The 20,064-nt window shown below is 37.4% G+C and overlaps 1 protein-coding gene across 2 annotated transcripts in view; it reads left to right on the top strand.

The window, feature by feature from the left end:
- KCNIP4 (potassium voltage-gated channel interacting protein 4) overlaps window positions 1-20,064 on the top strand; it is a 1,307,639-nt gene that overhangs the window by 283,600 nt on the left and 1,003,975 nt on the right. Inside the window, exon 1 of one of the 2 annotated variants that reach the window (XM_027544166.1) lies at window positions 16,246-16,676. The exons of the other annotated variant lie outside the window; for it this stretch is intronic. Within the exon in view, the coding sequence (XP_027399967.1) occupies window positions 16,589-16,676 (88 nt within the window). The 5' untranslated portion in view covers window positions 16,246-16,588. Of the gene's footprint in view, window positions 1-16,245; window positions 16,677-20,064 lie in introns of those variants that run through there. 2 annotated transcript variants of the gene reach the window in all.

The following is a 20,064-nucleotide window of genomic DNA, read 5'->3' as shown; positions in this document are numbered from 1 at the left end:
CCCTCTCTTCACGCCTGTGTATGAATCTGGCCTCTCTGTCCCATTTTCCTTCCTTCCCTTTCCTCTTTCTTTCCTCCCCCTTCCATGCCTTAGATGGCCAGTGATAAAGAAGGGCTTATTCTTATGACCTCACAGAGAACAGGGGAGGTATGGGAGGGGGTGGAGATCAATGCCAGGAGAGATTGTATCCAGAAAGGGAGAGAAAGGATCATTTCCAGCCTCTGTGAGGGAGAAACTGCCACTAGGAACCATTGACGATACAGTCAACTACAGTTCATCTTAAGAGGAAGTTTATAATTTTCAGATGCTATCAAAGGGGACAGTCACCCCCTGCCCAAAAGATGACTAAACATGGCACTCGACTGTATTTTATAGTTTGATATATTCCTCAGTTGTCTAGAGGGAACAAAATCTGATGACATAAATTGTTTACCTCAGTATAACTAGTGTAGAATCACATCTTATTTCTAAACTGTTCAAAACTTTTCAGCATTGAATGGAAGCGCTAAACTCTTTTGTCAAAAATGTGCATGTACTCATACCATTTTGTAATCTTTTGAAGTCCCTCCATGGGTCTGTCCATGCTCTTGAACTGTGAAGTAAATTGTTTCAGCAAGTTTTTTCCCATCACTGTAGTCAATGTTTACATGATAGAATGCAGATATATTCCTATATTGCTTATAAACTGATATTAACTCTTATTATTATCCAAATGATCTTCATAGCAGTATGTGAGACGGTTCTCCTAAGGTACTCTGAGGAACTTTAGATGCTTCCTCCAACTCTATTTAATATTTGCTTTGAAAGATTTCCTTCTCAATTTTGGATCTAAAAATAAAAGTACCAGCAGCAACATCCACTGATGTGATATCTGCTATATACCAGATACTTTCCAATGTGTTCAATATACATTATGTCATTCAATTCTCTTAAGAATTTTATTGGGTAGGCTTATTCTATGGGTGTCATGAATTCAGTTCACTTCAGTTCAGTCACTCAGTCATGTCCGACTCTTTGCGACCCCATGAACTGTAGCACGCCAGGCCTCCCTGTCCATCACCATCTCCTGGAGTTCACTCAGACTCACGTCCATCGAGTCAATGATGCCATCCAGCCATCTCATCCTCTGTCATCCCCTTCTCCTCCTGCCCCCAATCCCTCCCAGCATCAGAGTCTTTTCCAATGAGTCAACTCTTCCCACGAGGTGGCCAAAGTACTGGAGTTTCAGCTTTAGCATCATTCCTTCCAAAGAAATCCCAGGGCTGATCTCCTTCAGAATGGACTGGTTGGATCTCCTTGCAGTCCAAGGGACTCTCAAGAGTCTTCTCCAACACCACAGTTCAAAAGCATCAATTCTTTGGCACTCAGCTTTCTTCACAGTCCAACTCTCACATCCATACATGACCACTGGAAAAACCATAGCCTTGACTAGACGGACCTTTGTTGGCAAAGTAATGTCTTTGCTTTTGAATATGCTACCTAGGTTGGTCATAACTTTCCTTCCAAGGAGTAAACGTCTTTTAATTTCATGGCTGTAATCACCATCTGCAGTGATTTTGGAGCCCCCAAAAATAAAGTCTGACACTGTTTCCACTGTTTCCCCATCTATTTCCCATGAAGTGATGGGACCAGATGCCATGATCTTCGTTTTCTGAATGTTGAGATTTAAGCCAACTTTTTCACTCTCCTCTTTCACTTTCATCAAGAGGCTTTTTAGTTCCTCTTCACTTTCTGCCATAAGGGTGGTGTCATCTGTATATTACACATGATAAAAATGAGGCATAGACATTCTAAAGTGACATGCCAAAATCATGGATAATATGTTCAAAGAGCTTGCATAGGAATCTCAGATGGTCCATGTCCTTGTTTCTTGCTCTTTACAAGATGTCCAGCAGTAGAGTAAGTACACATGTGACCTTCTCTTCTGTGTGAAGAATGCTGAGAAATAAAAGATGAGAATGAAGACTGAGTTGACTGATGGCTGCTATGGCCAGATTTTTTTTCAAGTTTCTAAATGGAGAAATTGCCCTTAAATCCTACATGATAGCAGCCATCCATGGCCCTGTATGGAACGTTGTAGAAATGAATCTGTGTTTTGGCAGCAGAATGTAGATTCTAGGCTAATCTCAGAAGAAGGGTATGGAGAGAATTTTTCTTGAGAGAAAGCTATATGAGAAAGGTCTCAGGAATCATATTGTAAAAGATAAAATCCATCTGTGCTCATAGATGATGAGTGAATTTTCAAAATGTGCCCAAATGCTCATGAGATAAACAGTATTTTATTAAAGGCAAAATTATAAAATATTGAAAACATACTTCTCAGACTGATTAAAGATTGGGGAGAAAAGGTTTTTTCCTGTAAACCTACTTCACTGACACACAAGTAGTTACTCTACCGGACTAACAGTAGACCTACCTCAGTTGAAATTAAATGCTGTTCAGTTTGCCAAGCTCCATCTTACAAAATTCCTTAAGTGTAATATAGTATATAGGTCCCTCTATGAAACTATAGTATTCATTAAAAATATTTCAGAGTAGTAAAGATTATATTATTCAATAATATTTGTTATTTTTCTAAGCAATTTTATTAACTTTTGCTTTGAGCACTTCTCACACAGAGGGCTTATCTGTTGCATTTCAGCACTCCCATTGTAGAAAACCATGGTACTTTTGCTCTCAGTCATAGGAGTGATGCATGTGGGTTTGTCAGTCTCCATGGCAGACAGAGAGTTGGACACTGATGTTCCATGATGCTTCAGTGCATGGATTTGGGGGTCAGGCAAATGGTGAAATACATTTAGGATATGATACTTGGGCTTCCCTGGTGGCTCAGAGGGTAAAGAATCTGCCTGCGATGTGGGAAACCTGGGTTCAATCCCTGGGTTGGAAAGATCCCCTGGAGAAGGGAAAGGACACCCACTCCAGTGCTCTGACCTGGAGAATTCCATGGACTGTACAGTCCATGGGGTTGCAAAGAGTCAGACATGACTGAGTGACTTTCACTTTCATTCATGGTACTTAATATCACAGCACATTTAGGAGAGTTAGTGAATCTCAGCCTCAGTTCCTCCATCCTTTTTGTGGAGATTAGAAAACCTACCTCAGAAGCTTCTTGTGAAGATTAGATAACTGGACACAATTTTCACAGTGATGGCCAGCCCATAAAAAGTGTTTAATAGATGTCATTGGCATTTTGCAAGCATAGAACCTGTAAGAGAAGTTCATATTACAGATTTATTATTTTCCCTTTTTGTCTATATGTTACTTCTGTCCAAAAACACTACATAAAAATAGCAGAAAAAATTCGCCTATGTTTCCTATAACTTCATGAAATGAATTTTTCTTTTAATCTGCATATCTTTCTCATATATGTATATTAAAATCTTTCATCTTTTCATAAATTCTATAGTGGTATATTCCCAATGTTAGCACTATACCATGAGAGCAACTGTTTTGTGACAGTCTCCTTTTTTGTGTGTCTTCTGTTGTCTCCCACCAACAATGTAGGTTACCATTCTTTGCAAATGATATACACACAGGTAGAGCATGTAGCTTTATTTCACAGAATGCGTCATATTACATACATGTCTCTGTAACGTGTTTTCTATCTGAACATAATGTAGTAGGCATGCATCTAAATAAATGATATAAATCTACAGCAATAAAAACTCCATATCATAAGAATGTATCTATAGAGTTATTTATCGTAGTATTGTTTGCGATAACATAGGACACCTGAAAAGTCCTGAATAGCTGTCAGTAGAAGGATGGTAAATAGACTGAATTACATTCATATTATGAAACATTATATGGCTATTAAAATACTTATTTTTTAGATCTCTTTGTATAGTCATTAATTTTGTTGAATTAGAAAAGAATACAGGGATTATTTAATCCAGTGCCATCATTTTACACAACAGGGCATTGAAACCTGAAGCAACTCACTCAACTCTGGGCTTTGAGAAATCCAGAATGCCTGCTAACTCTCAGTCCGGTGCTTGTCTCACAACCTCCCTCTCTTGCCGCATGAGCTCTGGAGTTAAACATGGAGCAGGGGGTCAGCTGTGGATGGATCTGAATATGAATTTGCAGCATGCATTAAAAAGGCTTTTAGTGTGACTACTGCAGTGAAAATTGAATAGTACAGTTACTGTCCTGGAGAGTTTGTTACATGAAAACTGCATTAGGTGGTTTTCGGTTACAGCGCACGGTTAGTGTCACCCATTGTCATGCATTTGTTCCCTGACTGATTTTCCTGCAGAAGGTCAGAGTCCTGTGTTACTCTGACACCACTGTGACAGGATCCTGAATATTTAATTGCGCTGCTCTGATGAGAGGGGGGTCTGGCAGCAAGTTCCAGGGGAGTCTGTGCAGTGTGATTCTCTTCTGACTGCTGTTTGGAAATGAATCCGTGGAGCACACTCAAGGACATTCAAGAGGCACAGCAGATTCTGAGGCATTCTTTTCCTTCAGCTAATCAAAATTGAACTTAGAACTGAAGTCCTAAAGAAATCTTTTTTAGAAAATGTTATTTTATTGTGGTAAAAGTCACATAATATCATCCATCTCCTGAATTTTTCATTGTCCTAAACTGATATCCCATCCCCATTAAACACTAACTTCCTCCCCATTCTCCAGCCCTCTGCCCCTGGCCCCTGCCATTTACCAATGTACTTTCTGAGTTTATGAATTTAACTCCTCTAAGTATCTTATATAAGTAGAATCAAACAGTTTTTGGCTTCCCTGGTGGCTCACTCAGATGGTAAAGCGTCTTTGTGCTTTACCCGGGAGGACCCGGGTAAAAACCCATGCAGGAGACCCGGGTTCGATCCCTGGGTTGGGAACATCCCCTGGAGAAGGAAATGGCAGCACATTCCAGTATTCTTGCCTGGAAAATCCCATGGATGGCGGAGCCTGGTAGGCTACCGTCCATGGAGTTGTAAAGAGTCGGACACGGCTGAGCAACTTCACTTTCACTAATGTATACTGGAATACATTTTTAAGGTTAACTTAATATATATCCTACAAACAGATTGTAGCTTCTTTGTTTTTTTCCCTGTGATATACAGTAGATTCTCATTAGTTGTCTATTTTATACATAGAAGCATGTATATATAAATCCCGAGCTCCTAATTCATCCTACCTGCCAAGCCCCCTGCACCATTTCCCCATTTGGTGTTGATGTTTGTCTGTCTGTGTCTCTATTTCTGCTTTACAAGTAGGTTCATCTGTACCATTTTTAAAATTTTGAGTATAATATAATTTGCTTATGTGAATGAAAGCAGGAATACATAATTTGGGAAGAACAGCACTGGCTGTGTTCTGTTGTTGCGACCTTGCTTTCCCATAATGGTGTGCAGTGTGTGCTGTCCTGTCAATTTCATCTGAAAGTGGCATGTTGTGGCAGCTCTAGTGGTTATCATAGCACGATGGAGGTGATTATTAGCTTCAGGACTAGAATATGTGCTTTTTTTTTTGGCATTTGGCCTGTAGTATTAGTGTAGTTATAAAATCATCAATGGAAACTTTAGCAGGAATTTTGCAAAGGAGAATCATAAACGTGTATTAATGAATAAATATGTTTCAATGATTGTCTAATGCCATTACATATGTTTCTAGCTGTTTAAATAAGTGAGATGGAGAAGGAAACGGCAACCCACTCCAGTATTCTTGCCTGGAAAATCCCATGGACAGAGAAGCCTGGTGGGCTACAGTCCATGGGATGGCAAAAGTCAGTCACAAGTAGGCGACTTTACTCACTCACTCACTCAAATAAGTGAGAAATTCTTTTTTGTTGAACAAATCAAGAAAATTTCAGATTTACTATCACTTATTTCTCATAATCTTTAGTTCTTTGTTTTCTTGTTTTTATTCTAAGTTCTTCTTTGACTTTTTTTTAAGTTTACATCTCTTTTAAAAATAAACTTTTATGATAAATAGTGTAAGGCAATTCAATCTTGAGTGAAAAATAGGGCAAAGCCATTTATAACTGAGATGTTGTGACAACAGCCTTGTAGGTCACTTCTGTGTCCTTGAGGAGCTCTATCTGTAGTCAGCTTTAACTGTCACTTCTACATGGATGACTTCCACATGTAACCTACAACCCTGACCTTTCTTCTGACAGCTAAGCTCACATTTCTAAATGCCCAGTATGTACCTTAACATCATTTAAGAGTTAATTACTGACCTCTGCCTGGAAAGTAGTAGAAACTCAATAATTTCTTTTTGTTTCTCTCTTTTTTTTTTTTTTCTGAATCAGCTCATCATCTGTATGTATTAGTTGAGAGTTAGGACGAGGCCAATACATTTATTGCTCCTTTCAATTTTTAAAAAATTATACACTGCTCTTTAGCTTGTTACCTGAGACTCAAAATTATCTTTTCTGATATCTCACCTCACAGGAGAATGAATCAGAAAGTCCTGTGCTTCTTCCTTATGAAACAAAAACAAATATTGACTGGATTCAGCTTACTCATAATTATATTCACCAAATTAAAGAAAAACACATGATAATTGGAAAAGAAAGACTAATATTCAAAAAATATAATAGTAGGCAGGAGGGAAGAGAACTAGCATGCTTTATCCTAATCCAAATCGTCTTTGTGGCCTAATTGTTTTTTAATTACATTGGCCATTCTAATAAAATGTTGTATATAGACATTGTCACCATGCCTATGTGTGTGTCCATTAGATTTAGGACAGCTTGTGGTTGATGACTTTTGGTGAAGCCAAAATAAGCAACCTAATTGTGTTAACCCACCTTGTTGATTGTCTCTGATATAAGAGAAAATGAAGCTTCCTTCACTCACATGTAATTTGTTTGAAATGAAAAGCAGGGGATGGATTACCAAGACGATATCCAAGCCTCTCAACAATTGCAGATGGCTTTAGGCTGCCTGGTAGATTATTGAAACATTCATAGAATCATAATTTTATCATCTTCAAACTGTAATTGGCTCTTCTTTGACTTCATTCTAGGGTAGAAGTCGGCTTAAGTTGTTTTGATTATCAAAATTCTGTTTTTGAGGACTCAGGAGATACTAAGTTTGTAAGATTTCCTGCCTGAATCCAAGGATTCTATGACTGTATGTTGAAGGTGAGGGCCAAGAATTGTTTTAAACAGGCATTCCAGCTAGTTCTGATGAAAATAGGCCAAAGACGTACTTTGAGAAAAACTGTAGAGAAGTGTAGATAAAATTGAAGTAAATAAGTTCCAGGGATCTCAATAAATAAAAGCATTTATAAATGAACACTTTAAAATTGATATATGCTTGTAGTGTATTGTTTTATAATCCCAACATATATTTTTTTAAGCCAGAGGTTACACAGCTGCTTAATAGTAAAATGAGTTTGAGTAAAAGTAAATAACTTGATATTTAATTCAAGTGCTAAATTAGAACCCAGTTTGTTACTCTATGGGCTTCCCTGGTGGGAAAGAATCTTCCTGCATGCGGAGACCCAGGTTCAACCCCTGGGTTGGGAAGATCCCCTGGAGGAGGAAATTGCTACCCACTCCATTATTCTTCCCTAGAAAATCCCATGGACACAGGAGCGTTGGTGGCCATAGTCTATAGGGTTGCAAAGAATCAGACATGACTGAGTGACTAAAACTTTCACTTTCCTTACTCTGTATGACCCATTAGAAACTCTGGGTGGGTGAGGGTGTGTGTGTGGTGGTGGTGATGATGGAATCTATCATAAAGAAAAGAAGCTAATATGAATTTTTTCCAGCTTATACTTTTCAGTCTAATTTTGTGCAATAGTGGGCCTTAGGAGTCTTCACGTTGTCCTTTTTATAATCTGGGAGTAAATCTGTGGCTGAGAAAGAGGCAACTTTCATGCAGCTAGCACCTCAGTCTACCAGCCTTCCAAGTTCTACATGCTGACCCAGAAACCCGTTTCTGTGCCCACGCCCTCAGCCATGTCTCTGCTGATGAGGACTCTTCAGTGTGCTTTTATTTTCTTTGAAGTATGACACATGCCTCTGACTTGGACTTTCAGGGCTCTCCAACAGCAAAACACATCTATTCCCAGCTCCCATGACAATAATAATAATCAGGCTTTCAGACAGGGCTCTGGGTGGATGGAGCCCCAGTAAGGGAGTCCTCACACAGCTCTGGCTGGCACATATTTACAATGGACTATTTCCCTAAAGTATGTCGTAAACAATTTTATACTTACCTCTCAAGTCTCAGGTATGAAAAATTATGGCTCTCCCTCTTAAAAACAAGACAAAAAATAGCTGGAAATTCAGCTGTCTGGGTTTTTAAGACAAACTATAATTTGTCTTAAATGCACACTTTTATGGATTTATTTGCATCTAAATATTTGTAATGTATCATCTCCTTTATATTCCAGTGTGATGCAGAATTCTCACGTCGGTAGTTTTGGTCTCATTGTGTGGCGGTAAATTTGTATGTGTGTATGTGTGCTCTGTCGTGTCCGACTCTTTGCTGCCCTATGGACTGTAACCCACCAGTCTCTTCTGACCATGAAATTTTCCAGGCAAGAATACTGGAGTGGGTTGCCATTCCCTTCTCCATTGGATCTTCCCAACCAGGGATTGAACCCACATCTCTTATATTCCCTGCACTGGCAGGCAGGTTCTTTACCACTAGTGCTACCTGGGAAGCCCAAATTATGGATAATTTAGTGTTAGGTATTACCTAGAATATTAATTCAGTGGGTTTTCTTTTTTCATTGGTTTAGCCCTGGGCACATGAAATGGGTATATTTCTGGCCAGCGTGTTTGATTTTGGCATGCTTTATATTCTCAAAGCTGTTTCCAAAGTTGATGCAAAAGTTATAGTGTGTTGATATGTTCTGTATTCATTGAAGTAGGTGAATAGCAATGTTTCTGGAATAATAATGGCCCTGGCATTGGCACAGTCCTCTCTGATGGACAACTAGCTAGTCTAATATTTTATCAAGACCCACTTTCAAAACCTATGACTTTGCTGCAAGGCTCTGCTCTGCTTCTCTCTGCAGCCCCATGGTGAGCTATTTTTAAGCTGCACATGTTTAATTTGTAACTTGTGACAATTTGAAAAGCATAACAGTGTCTATTCCCACTGAGAAACACCGACTACATCAAGATGTATTGAGGGGAGCAGCATTTGGGGAAAAACTTCACTGGGGCAAAAGTCTTCTTGGGAATCACTGGGGGGAATCACTGGGTTCTCTCTTCCTTGAAGGAAAGCCAACATTTTCCCCTTAACCAATAAATCATGTTTATTTTTCAATTTTAAGGATCAGTGAGGGTCACCCAAGTGCATTTAAGACGTGCTTTACCTGAACTTGGGCTTCTCAAGGAGAGCTGGCCAGAAAAATAAATAAAATTCCAACATGTAGCTAGGAGAGATGCATCTTGAAATGAGCCTGCATTTTCACAGTCACCTGTAACTTACCAAGACCAGTGGTTGGTTGTGGAGTCATCTGTCATCTTAAGATGTTTGGTTTTTACAACATGATATACCACTTGCCTTTCAATTAAATTTAACTGTATCTAAACTGCAAGAAGCTTTAGTATCCTCTGTACCACGTGCTATAAATGTTAACTAGTTTGTTCATCTAGAAAATCCTTGAGCCCTTGTGAGCTGTTGTAAAGTTTGCTCACATTTCTCTGTAAATAAAGTGGCTTTTACTCAAGCACTTCTGAAACATTAAGGACATCTGTTGTTTTTGAACGTGCAACCTTGATTATTGATATTGTGGGAGGTAATGGTTATATTAACCCAAATTAGCTGATAATTAAGAACACTTTTCTTTTTTCCTTTCTAATGCTCTGTGACATTTTGTATTTATTTTCCTAATTATGTTTCATGTGTTCCTGAGGATAGCATTAAGCAACAATATTTTCCTTACATGCTCCAACAGTAAATAGACACAGGCAGTGGATTCACCAACAAAACTGGTGATTTATAGTTGCTTTTCCTAGAGGAAAAATTGGTCAGATGGTGCTCTGTGCTTTAACATCAGAAATGAGACATAAAGGCTGATTTCAAGAAAGCTCCCTAACAGAGTGACTTGTAGAGTATATTAACTGACTGTCCAGAGGTTGCAGAAAGCTACATACACCGAGAAGGCACCCATATGTGTGCTCTAGGTATTCATGTGGCTCCCTTTTGCACCTCCTTCAAATCTTTGCTCAAATATCACATCAGTGAGGACTCAATGATCACCACATTTTACTTGCACCACCATTCCCTCCCTCCATTCAGCATATTAAATTCTCCTTGCCCAATTCTACTGTCTCCCCCACACCGTTATAATGTGTGTGTGTCTCTCTGTGTGTGTGTGTTAGTTGCTGAGTTGTGTCCAACTCTTTGTGACCCCATGGACTGTAGTCTGCCAGGCTCTCCTGTCCATGGAATTCTCCAAGCAAGAAAACTGGAGTGGGTTGCCAATTCCTTCTCCAAGGGATCTTCATGACCAAGGGATTGAACCCTAGTCTCCTGCATTGCAGGCAGATTCTTTACCGTTTGAGCCACCAGGGAAGCCCCATTATAACGTAAGCTCGATGAATCACTGGTTTTGTTTGGTTGTGTATATTCAGAACCTATAATAGATGTTAAAAAGGTATTTAAATTTTTAAATTTAATGTTTAAGTGAACTATTTGAGATAATTATAAATTCATAGCAATTAATTGTAAGAAATGATATGGAGAGATACGTGGCAAAGTAGTTCTTCCCCATGGTAACATCTTATAAAACTCTAGCAGAATATCATAACTAGGATATTGACATTGACAGTAATCAATATCCGTTAACATGTTCCCATCTGCATGTATCATTTGCACATTCACTTCCCTCTGACCCCTACTCTTTGCTTACTCTTTGGTATCCACTTTTCAGAAAATTAAGATCATGGCATCTGGTCCCATCACTTCATGGGAAATAGATGGGGCAACAGTGGAAACAGTGTCAGATTTTGTTTTGGGGGGCTCCAAAATCACGGCAGATGGTGATTGCAGCCATGAAATTAAAAGACACTTACTCCTTGGAAGGAAAGTTATGACCAACCTAGATAGCATATTCAAAAGCAGAGACATTACTTTGCCAACAAAGGTCTGTCTAGTCAAGGCTATGGTTTTTCCAGTGGTCTTGTATGGATGTGAGAGTTGGACTGTGAAGAAAGCTGAATGCCAAAGAATTGATGGTTTTAAACTGTGGTGTTGGAGAAGACTCTTGAGAGTCCCTTGGACTGCAAGGAGATCCAACCAGTCCATTCTAAAGGAGATCAGTCCTGGGTGTTCATTGGAAGGACTGATGCTAAAGCTGAAACTCCAATACTTTGGCCACCTCATGTGAAGAGTTGACTCATTGGAAAAGACTGATGCTGGGAGGGATTGGGGGCAGGAGGAGAAGGGGACGACAGAGGATGAGATGGCTGGATGGCATCACCGACTTGATGACATGAGTTTGGGTGAACTGAATCTGTCATCCATTTTTATAATTTGTCATTTTGAGAATGTTGCATACATGTAATCATGCAGCATGTAACCTTTTTAGATTGGCTTTTTTTTTTTTTTTGGTCAGCATAATCTTCTTGAGATTCATCCAGCTTGTGGATACCAATAGTTCATTCCTTTTTTCTTGCTGGTATGGGTGTTCCACTGTTTGTTTATAGATTATTTCCAGTTTGGGGCTGGCAAAAACGCTATAATAATTTATGTAAAGATTTTTGTCTAAACATATATTTTCATTGCTTTGGGATAAATGCTCAGGAGTGCAATTGCTGAGTTAAATGTCTGATATATGTTTAGAATTTTTTTTTAAAAAGCTACTACAGTTTTTCAGAGTGGCTACACCATTTTGCATTCCCACTAGCTGTGTGTGAATGATCCAGTATCTCTGCATCCTCACCAGCCTTTGGTCTTGACAGTAATTTTTCACAGCCATTACACATTGGATTTGTAATAATGCCTCACTGTAGTTTTGTTTTGCATTTCAGTAATTACTAATGGTATCAAGCATCTCTGCTTGTGCTTTGTTGCCAGTCATATATCTTATTTTGATGATATGTCTTCATGTCTTTTGTTCATGTTCTAACTGGGTTGTATGCTTCTTACTGTTGAATGTTGTATATTCTTTATATATTTTGCTTAAATAGTAGTCAGATATTTTGTCAGAAATGCGGTTTGCAAATATCTTCTCCCACTCTGGAGCTTGTGTTTTCATCCTCTTAATGAAATCTGAAAAGAGCGACAGTTTCTAAATTTGATGATATCCAGCTTAGAAATTTCTCTGTTATAGATAATGATTTTAGTGTCAAGCCTAAAAAATATCTTTGCCTAGTCCCAAATTGTAGATATTTTCTACTTTTCCTTAAACTTTTACAGTTTTACATTTAATTCTGTGATCCATTGTGAGCTAATATTTGTATAAGATGTGAGATCTTGGTGAAGTTTTTGCCTGTAGATGTCCAGTTGCCCCAGCACCACCTGTTGACAAGCTCTCTATCCTACATTGATTTTCTCTTGGCATCTTTGTCAAAAATCAGTTGTGGATAATTGTGTAGATTTATTTCTAGGTTTTCTGTTCTGTCCCATAGGACTATGTGCCCATCTCTCTACCTGTACTACAGTCTTGATTAGTGAAGCTGCGTAACTTTTGAAATCAGGTAGAATTATTTCAAGGCTTAATCTTCTTTTAAAAAGTGTTTCAGCTATTCTAGTTCCTTTTTCTCTCCATGTAATCCATATGATCTTTTCTGTATTAAAAATAATCTTGTTCATATTTTATTGGAAGTGTGTTGAACCTGTGTATCAATTTGGGAAGAATTGGCATCTTTACTATGTTGAGTGCTCTAATACATGAACACAGTGTCTCTCTGTTTATTTAAATATTTTATTTCCTTCAGCAAAGGTTTTGTAATTTTGGGCAGATACATTTGCTACGTGTTTTGTTAGGTTTAAACCTCAGCATTCATTTTTTGAGCCATTGTTAGTGGTACCATGTCTTAATTTTCAGCATCCATATTTATTGCTAGTATAGATGACTACCCATTAGTACAGTTAATTTTTAGCTAGCATCCTGTGACCTTGCTAAACTCACTATTCATTCTAGGAGTTGGGTTTTTTTTTTAAGATTTTTTTCCTGTATTTTCTATGTAGACAATCATGCCATTCTCCAATGGGATAATTTTATTTCATTCAGTCCCTCATCATTAAGTATACTGTGACTAGTAGGTTTTTGTAGACATATGTGCTTTATCAAGTTAAGAAAGTTGCCCTCTATTCCTATTTCATTGAGATTTTTTAAAATTATGAATGCATGTTAAATTTGTTACATATTATTTCTAAATCAGTAGATAATGACTATGATTGTTTTTCTTTAGTCTGTTAATGCAGTAAATTATTTTGATTATATTTTCCTTAACTCTTTCAGTTTCATAGCGTTAGACTGAACCCTACTTGGCTGTGGCAGATAATTCTTTTTATATATTGCTAAATTATTTTCTTAATGTTTATTAAGGATTTTTGAGTCTATATTAATGAGATGTTTGTCTTTAGTTTCCTTTTTTGGTATTGCCTTTATTAGGCTAATACTGAGTTCATAAAATGAATTAGCAACTGTTGCCTCCTTTCTATTTTCTTGAAGATGTTTTGGAGAATTGATGTTAATTATTCTTCACATTGTTGGTAGAATTCTCCAAGGAAACCATGTGGTCTGAAGATTTCTTTTTGGGGGACTTTTAAAATTGTAAACTCAATTTACTTAACAATTTAGGGCTGTTCAAACTATTTCCTGTTGGGTAGCTTTATTTTTAAAGACTATTCATTTCACCTACATTTGCAAATTTATGTTTGTAGAGTTACATTTTCTATTATCCTTTGATCTCTAGTATTTTCGTATTATCCGTTGATCTCTGAAGGCTCTGTAGTGAAATTCTTCTTTTAAATGGATATGTTTAAGTGAATGAGTTAATTGAAAAATATATCTCAAATTTTGTATACATACTACTCACTTTCTATTTTGTTAATCTGGTTTGAACAGTCTCCATAGCATTCATTCATATGTGATATTTTCTTATTTACTCTTTGTTAATTTGTTGTTTTCTGATCTGAGGTGTAAACTCTGTATGCAGAAGCTTTGCCTTTCTTCATTACTGCTGTGTCTCCAGCACCTAGAAATCTAAAACCATGTATAGATCATAGCAAATGCTCAATACATAACTTTTGTATAAATGAATGAAAGTGCTGTGCTTAATGCCATCTACATTATATCATTTAAAATATATATATTTATTTGATTTATTTGTTTGGCTGTGCCAGGTCTTAGTTGCAGTACTTGGAATCTTGGATCTTCATTGCAGCATGCAGGATCTTTAGTTATGGCATATGAACTCCTAGTTGCAGCACAAGGGATCTTGTTCCCTGACCAGGGATGGAACCTGGGCCCCTTTTGTTAGGGGTGTGGAGTCTCAGCCACTGGGCCACCAGGGAAGTCCCTACCACATCTAACTTTCCAACAAATGAACAAAGTGTCCTATTATCCATTTTATAGATTAAAAAAGTGGGGCTTTAAAATAATTAGCCCTAGCTATAGAACTACAATGGTATATTTCTTCTGCATCTTTCAAACTTTGGGATACTAACACTCATGGCAAATGCTTTGGAGAAAGAACTTTAAATAAAGTATATTGCTAATTTTTGTGTATAAACCTATCCTTTTTTAAAACAATCTCAGATACTTTCAAGTAAATTTCCGACAATTCTTGGAAAGCATGCTTCATTATCTCATTCAGATGATTGTATCACTGAGTCTGGTGGGACTGTGGGAAAGCTATAGAAGACAGTGCTGCTGCTGCTGCTAAGTCACTTCAGTCGTGTCTGACTCTGTGCAACCCCATAGACGGCAGCCCACCAGGCTTCCCCATCCCTGGGATTCTCCAGGCAAGAACACTGGAGTGGGTTGCCATTTCCTTCTCTAATGCATGAAAGTGAAAAGTGAAAGTGAAGTCGCTCAGTCACGACCCCATGGATTGCAGCCTACCAGGCTCCTCCGTCCATGGGATTTTCCAGGCAAGAGTACTGGAGTGGGGTGCCATTGCCTTCTCTGATAGAAGAGAGTGAGTTTCTACTAAATCTGGTTATGTCTATGGTTCCAGGACTACTTTCTTTATTGTAGAAGGATATCATTTCATGTATAGTATTGTTGTGAAATATTAGTTCCAAGTAGAACTATGACAATTGTCAGGAAAAAATGGCCTGTGTATTTAAAATAAAGAGGGTGCACGTTCACATATACTAAATACCAAGGAGATTATATATATATACTGAAGTGACTTAGCATATATATATATATACACACACACATACATACACACAACAAGCAAAACCAAATAAGCAAATACTATAAGAAAATAAATCAGAGTGCAGAACAAATCCTAGAAACTGCTCAAGTCAATCAGGAATAAGAAGCAACAACAATAACAAAATATCCCCCAAACTGCACATTCAAAGAAGACAAGCCTGTAGTTTTCTAGCTTTCATAGCAACTTCCTACCTTTGTAACACTGTCTTTAATAAAAAAGTACTTTGTGAGAATTCTGAGCTCTCACAACTGTTCTGCTATTAAGTACAATTGGTAAGGAGCTAACAAGTTGCATTTTGCCTTTTAGAAATGTGAGGAAACTGAGGCAGTCTTTTAGGATAATGCAGTTAATTAGTGTTCGAGCTCTGTTGCATGGATACAAGCATAAGGGCTTAAGAGTTGTGATTTCCAGTCTACTGTATTTTAAAATAAACGGTGACTTTTCCCCCCTAATTTTCAAATCCCTGAGCCTGCACAGTGCAGAAAACACAGCCAAATTTAGGTAACAGCTTATTTTTCAACCCTGTGCCCGTGAAGTGGAATATGTTTATCGGTGACAAGGGAACTTTGTCTCTGTTTGGTGGTAAATCTTCAACTCTGCTTGTTTACAATCAGGATCAGCTTCTCAAATGAGCCTTTTCACCATTTAGGCTTTCTGAATCTGGTTAACACTGTATCAGGGAATTGTCTGGTGTCTGACCTTGAAGAGCATGCTTTCCTAGTTGCTTTTCTGCAGGGAGTGGGGATCATTTTGCACAGTCTTGGACTTGAGATCCCTCTCCAGCAGGCTCAGTTGCGTTAGCAGGCTCCCTTTACTAATATCCAAAGGGTTTCAGCCCCAGTGACCTGTCATCTGTCCCCTCACCTGCTTACATGCTGATTCATTGATGAGCTGGCATCACAGGCCCCGCCTCCCTCTGAATGGTCTGTGAGGTTGCGATTGCTGCTGGAGAGGGGACGCTGAGCTGAGCCACAGTGGGTTACTACAAGTGTGAATCGGCAGCCTATCTGTTGCCACAGAAGAACTTGGTGACCAAACCGAGAAGCAGCCCTTTCTTACCACCCTGTTACTGTGCTATCTGTATCCGGCTTCTCTAGCTCTTTAAAGGAATTTCTGATTCAGGCACTAACAGCTAATTCCACAGGAGTTGTAAGGCAGCCTGTGACATAAACTGAGACAGAAGTTTTCCCTCAGAGACTGTCTTTTTTTTTTTTTTTTTTATTGGCAAAGACTTCTGGCTCTTCTCAGAGGAATACCTTGTTGCTTAAGATGAGTGGCTGTAGAAAACGATGTAAACGTGAAATATTGAAATTTGCCCAGTACCTTCTCAGACTATTAACAGGTTCTCTTCATACAGGTAATGACTTTTTTTTTTAAATAGAGGCTGATAGAGCATGGTACTGAAGTTGAAATGAAAGAGGAAAGGCTCACTATTTCTGTGTTGTGTTTATTTTTAATGTTGTCAATAAAATACAATCGTGAGTGTTTCCTGAGATTCACGTTTCTAAAAATGTGTGCAGTGCAGCTCTAATTTGGGGATAGAACTGGAATCTGTGGATATATCTTTTATGTCTTTTTGGCAGTGTCGCTGTTAAATGTGCTTCAATCTAAGGAAGCAGTGTCTGCAGAGTGGGAAGATTTTTTTTTTTTAAAGCATGATTGTGTGAGGGGTTTTTCCCTCTCTCCTGCTTGCTGCAGTTTGCTGAAAAATCACAAAACTAGTCTTCCTGCAGGTATTTAGAAATTCTCTAGAACTCTTTGATCATTATAATCCATAGATCATTTCTAGCGTTTGATTGTAGAGCTTAGCAGTGAAAGAGTTAAGGACATTTCTTTTGGATTTCTGAATTCCTTGCAAAATGTGAAAACAGCTGAAGAGTATAATGTCCATGAGAGCTTTGATATTTGTTTCATTGCAATGGATTTTAATGTTTAACAACTTGCACGATTGAAATAGAAACTCTATTTAAATCTAAGTGTTGGTAGAAAATATTTTTAAGATGTTCCAAAATTATTAGCCTAAACCAGCAGTTTTGCTGCCCATGAAATTCCTAAGCAATGCTGTCATTAATATAGTGACAGGTGGGACCAAAACTACCTTGGCTTTGATAATAGATATTTTTAATGGACCGTCAAACTTATGCGGAGCAAAGCTGGGTTGATATAATACCTCTTTTTGATTCTGGCCATAAAGAACTATTGTTAGCTTTATTTTTTCAACTTACATTTATCTTCTTAAATCTAAATCATGAGAAAGAAGAGTTAGTAAAAATGCCTATACACCATAGTGCAAGGTTGAGAGATGAACTTGAGCAACATTTTCTTTAGAAAGTACTCCTATGGTGAATAGCAGAACTGCATATATAATTATGTTGACAATCTGATCAGGAAAAATCAGTTTTAAGGGGATAACTGTGAAAATCAAATGATTTCTGAGAGTATTATTAAATGTTCATAAATATTTTTAACAGATTGTTATCAGATACTAATCTTTAAGCAGTGAAAATTGTGTTGGCTTTTGACGATTTTAAGAAATAGTCATTGAGAGTATGTACCTGCCTCTGGTGAACCAGGAGCTCTGTTGTATTTTTTTACCCAGTTTTTACACTTCTATTCTTAGTCGCAATATGACTTTGCTGTATCATGTCTATTGTGATCAATGGTATCAATGTATTTGCTGTGAACATTCAGTTATGGATGGTGTGCCATTTATGAGACTGTGTCTTATTGAAAGGTGCTCAATAGGGGGTCTTTCATCTTGCTATAAAATTAGAGAAATATTTTATAAAAGAAAGCTTTCCATAGTATGTACTTTGATAAGGTAATTTTAAGGTTCTACCTGTTTCTTAATGGATTTGGGTGCAGTGCTCTGCCTTTTCTTGCTCAGTCTGAGTAGTTTCATGAAACTCTGATTTCAAAGAATTTTATGAAGATGGTAGATGGTTGTGACGTCTTAAACCATAAGCATTGAATCCAAAATCTAGTGGTTGGCTAATGATTGCGTGGTAATTTATAATATGAAATTTATGGAAAGCTAGTATAGCAGAAATATTTTAAGCCTATTTAATGCATATTTAGAGATCAATATAGGTAGAATTTCTTCTTTCTGAACCACAGGAGAAAAGCATAAGAACTTTGAGAAATAGATTATTATAAAGTAGTTAGATTTATGACCTAGGAAATGGGATTACACCAACTTTTTTCTTGTAAAAATTCTTTTCAGCACAGTGTCTAATACTAAACGTTGTAAAAATCTAGCTAGAATCTTTACAACTGCTCAAGATGCAACTTGGAAAAGCCAATTTATGCATTTACTAGATACTGTGATAATATACACTGTTCATATTGGAGAGTCTAATGTAAAATTCATTAGAGCACTTCCAAGTCCCTTAGCTAGTAATTAATGAAGAAGTAGGAAGCAGAGTTGAATTCGCTTAAAAATTTTGCTTTAAGGTCGGCTATACAAGCAGTTGCTAATTGTATCCTGAACAATCAGCATATGTCTTTGTAGTTATCAAAAATTTTAAAAGATATGAATATGCCTTGGATGCTTTTTTTTTTTTTTATTGTGCAACAAGGCCTTTATCTTCACTTCTTAAATTGAAGATGTGATCTAATAAAATAGTGATTTTGGTTTACATTTGGAAACAGGTTACTTCTATAACACATAACCTGTATTGTTGGCAGTTGCCTTGCATTTGATATCAAAATGTCCATGCCTTTATACAAACAGAAAATTTGAAGAGCAAGGAAATTTTCACGGACACAAACTCTCCTTTGATGTGTCTTATTAGTGTTATCACAAGTTACAGGAAAGCCGTTTCCTTTTCTGGGAGGTTTTCATACAACTTTGGCAGTGCCTGGGATGGCTTACAAATAAATAATTCAAAAGCAGTGAATTACTTTAAAAAATATTCTTTGTTAAAGAGTTCAATTCAGTAATAAAGGTTTGTCCAGATAAAATAAGATGCTTTCACTTTACCAGAAACTTTTTACATATTTTTATCATGGGGAATCATTTGCCAAAGAGTGGATTTTATAAACACATGTATTGGCCTTACTTATAGTGAAAAATATAAGAATTTTGAATGATTCTTTTGTATATAATAAATCTCAGAAATCCATGTGAAAATATTAAAAGTTAGTGGCTACCATGTTCAGTGTAGTAAGGTGTGATACAGCATCAGTTATCCTAATTTGTTTTCAGTTTAAGATCTCTATCTTTGTGTACAGTATTATATTCTAATCTAGAAGAGTCTCACAATAAATTTGAAGAGCAATATGTTTCTGTGCATCTAAAGAAGTGGAGATGATTTATGAGGATTTTAGTCTATTAGTATGAGACTTAACTCTATTGATGGGCAATTTGTATACTGTAGGAATAAAAAAAAACACCCTGTCATATAAATGCTGAACCATTTAAAAGGGTAAATAATGTTACAGACACTGAAGTTTAAATTGGTTCTTCTATATGTGTGAAATTTAATATTGGAATGTTTTATGGTTCTTTTGGGGAGGTTGTTTGGGCACATCAATTCTCTGCACGTAGTTTTCTTGAAAACTCAAGACCTGAACACATTTTTCTATTAGCAGGAATTCCCAAAACATACATGTGAGGTGGCTCTTGCCTGGAGTTCTGTTTCAGGCTTCAAGATGACAGGCTACAGGTGTGGTGGAACTTCAACTCTCCACCTGAGGGTAACAGAGGCAGTTCAAACCAAAACGTTCTGTTAAACTTTGAATTG

The sequence above is a fragment of the Bos indicus x Bos taurus genome, chromosome 6 (genome assembly GCF_003369695.1).
Source record: "Bos indicus x Bos taurus breed Angus x Brahman F1 hybrid chromosome 6, Bos_hybrid_MaternalHap_v2.0, whole genome shotgun sequence".
Lineage (NCBI taxonomy): Eukaryota > Metazoa > Chordata > Mammalia > Artiodactyla > Bovidae > Bos > Bos indicus x Bos taurus.
Note: the sequence above shows the minus strand (reverse complement) of the source record. Positions and strands in the feature narration are given on the sequence as shown.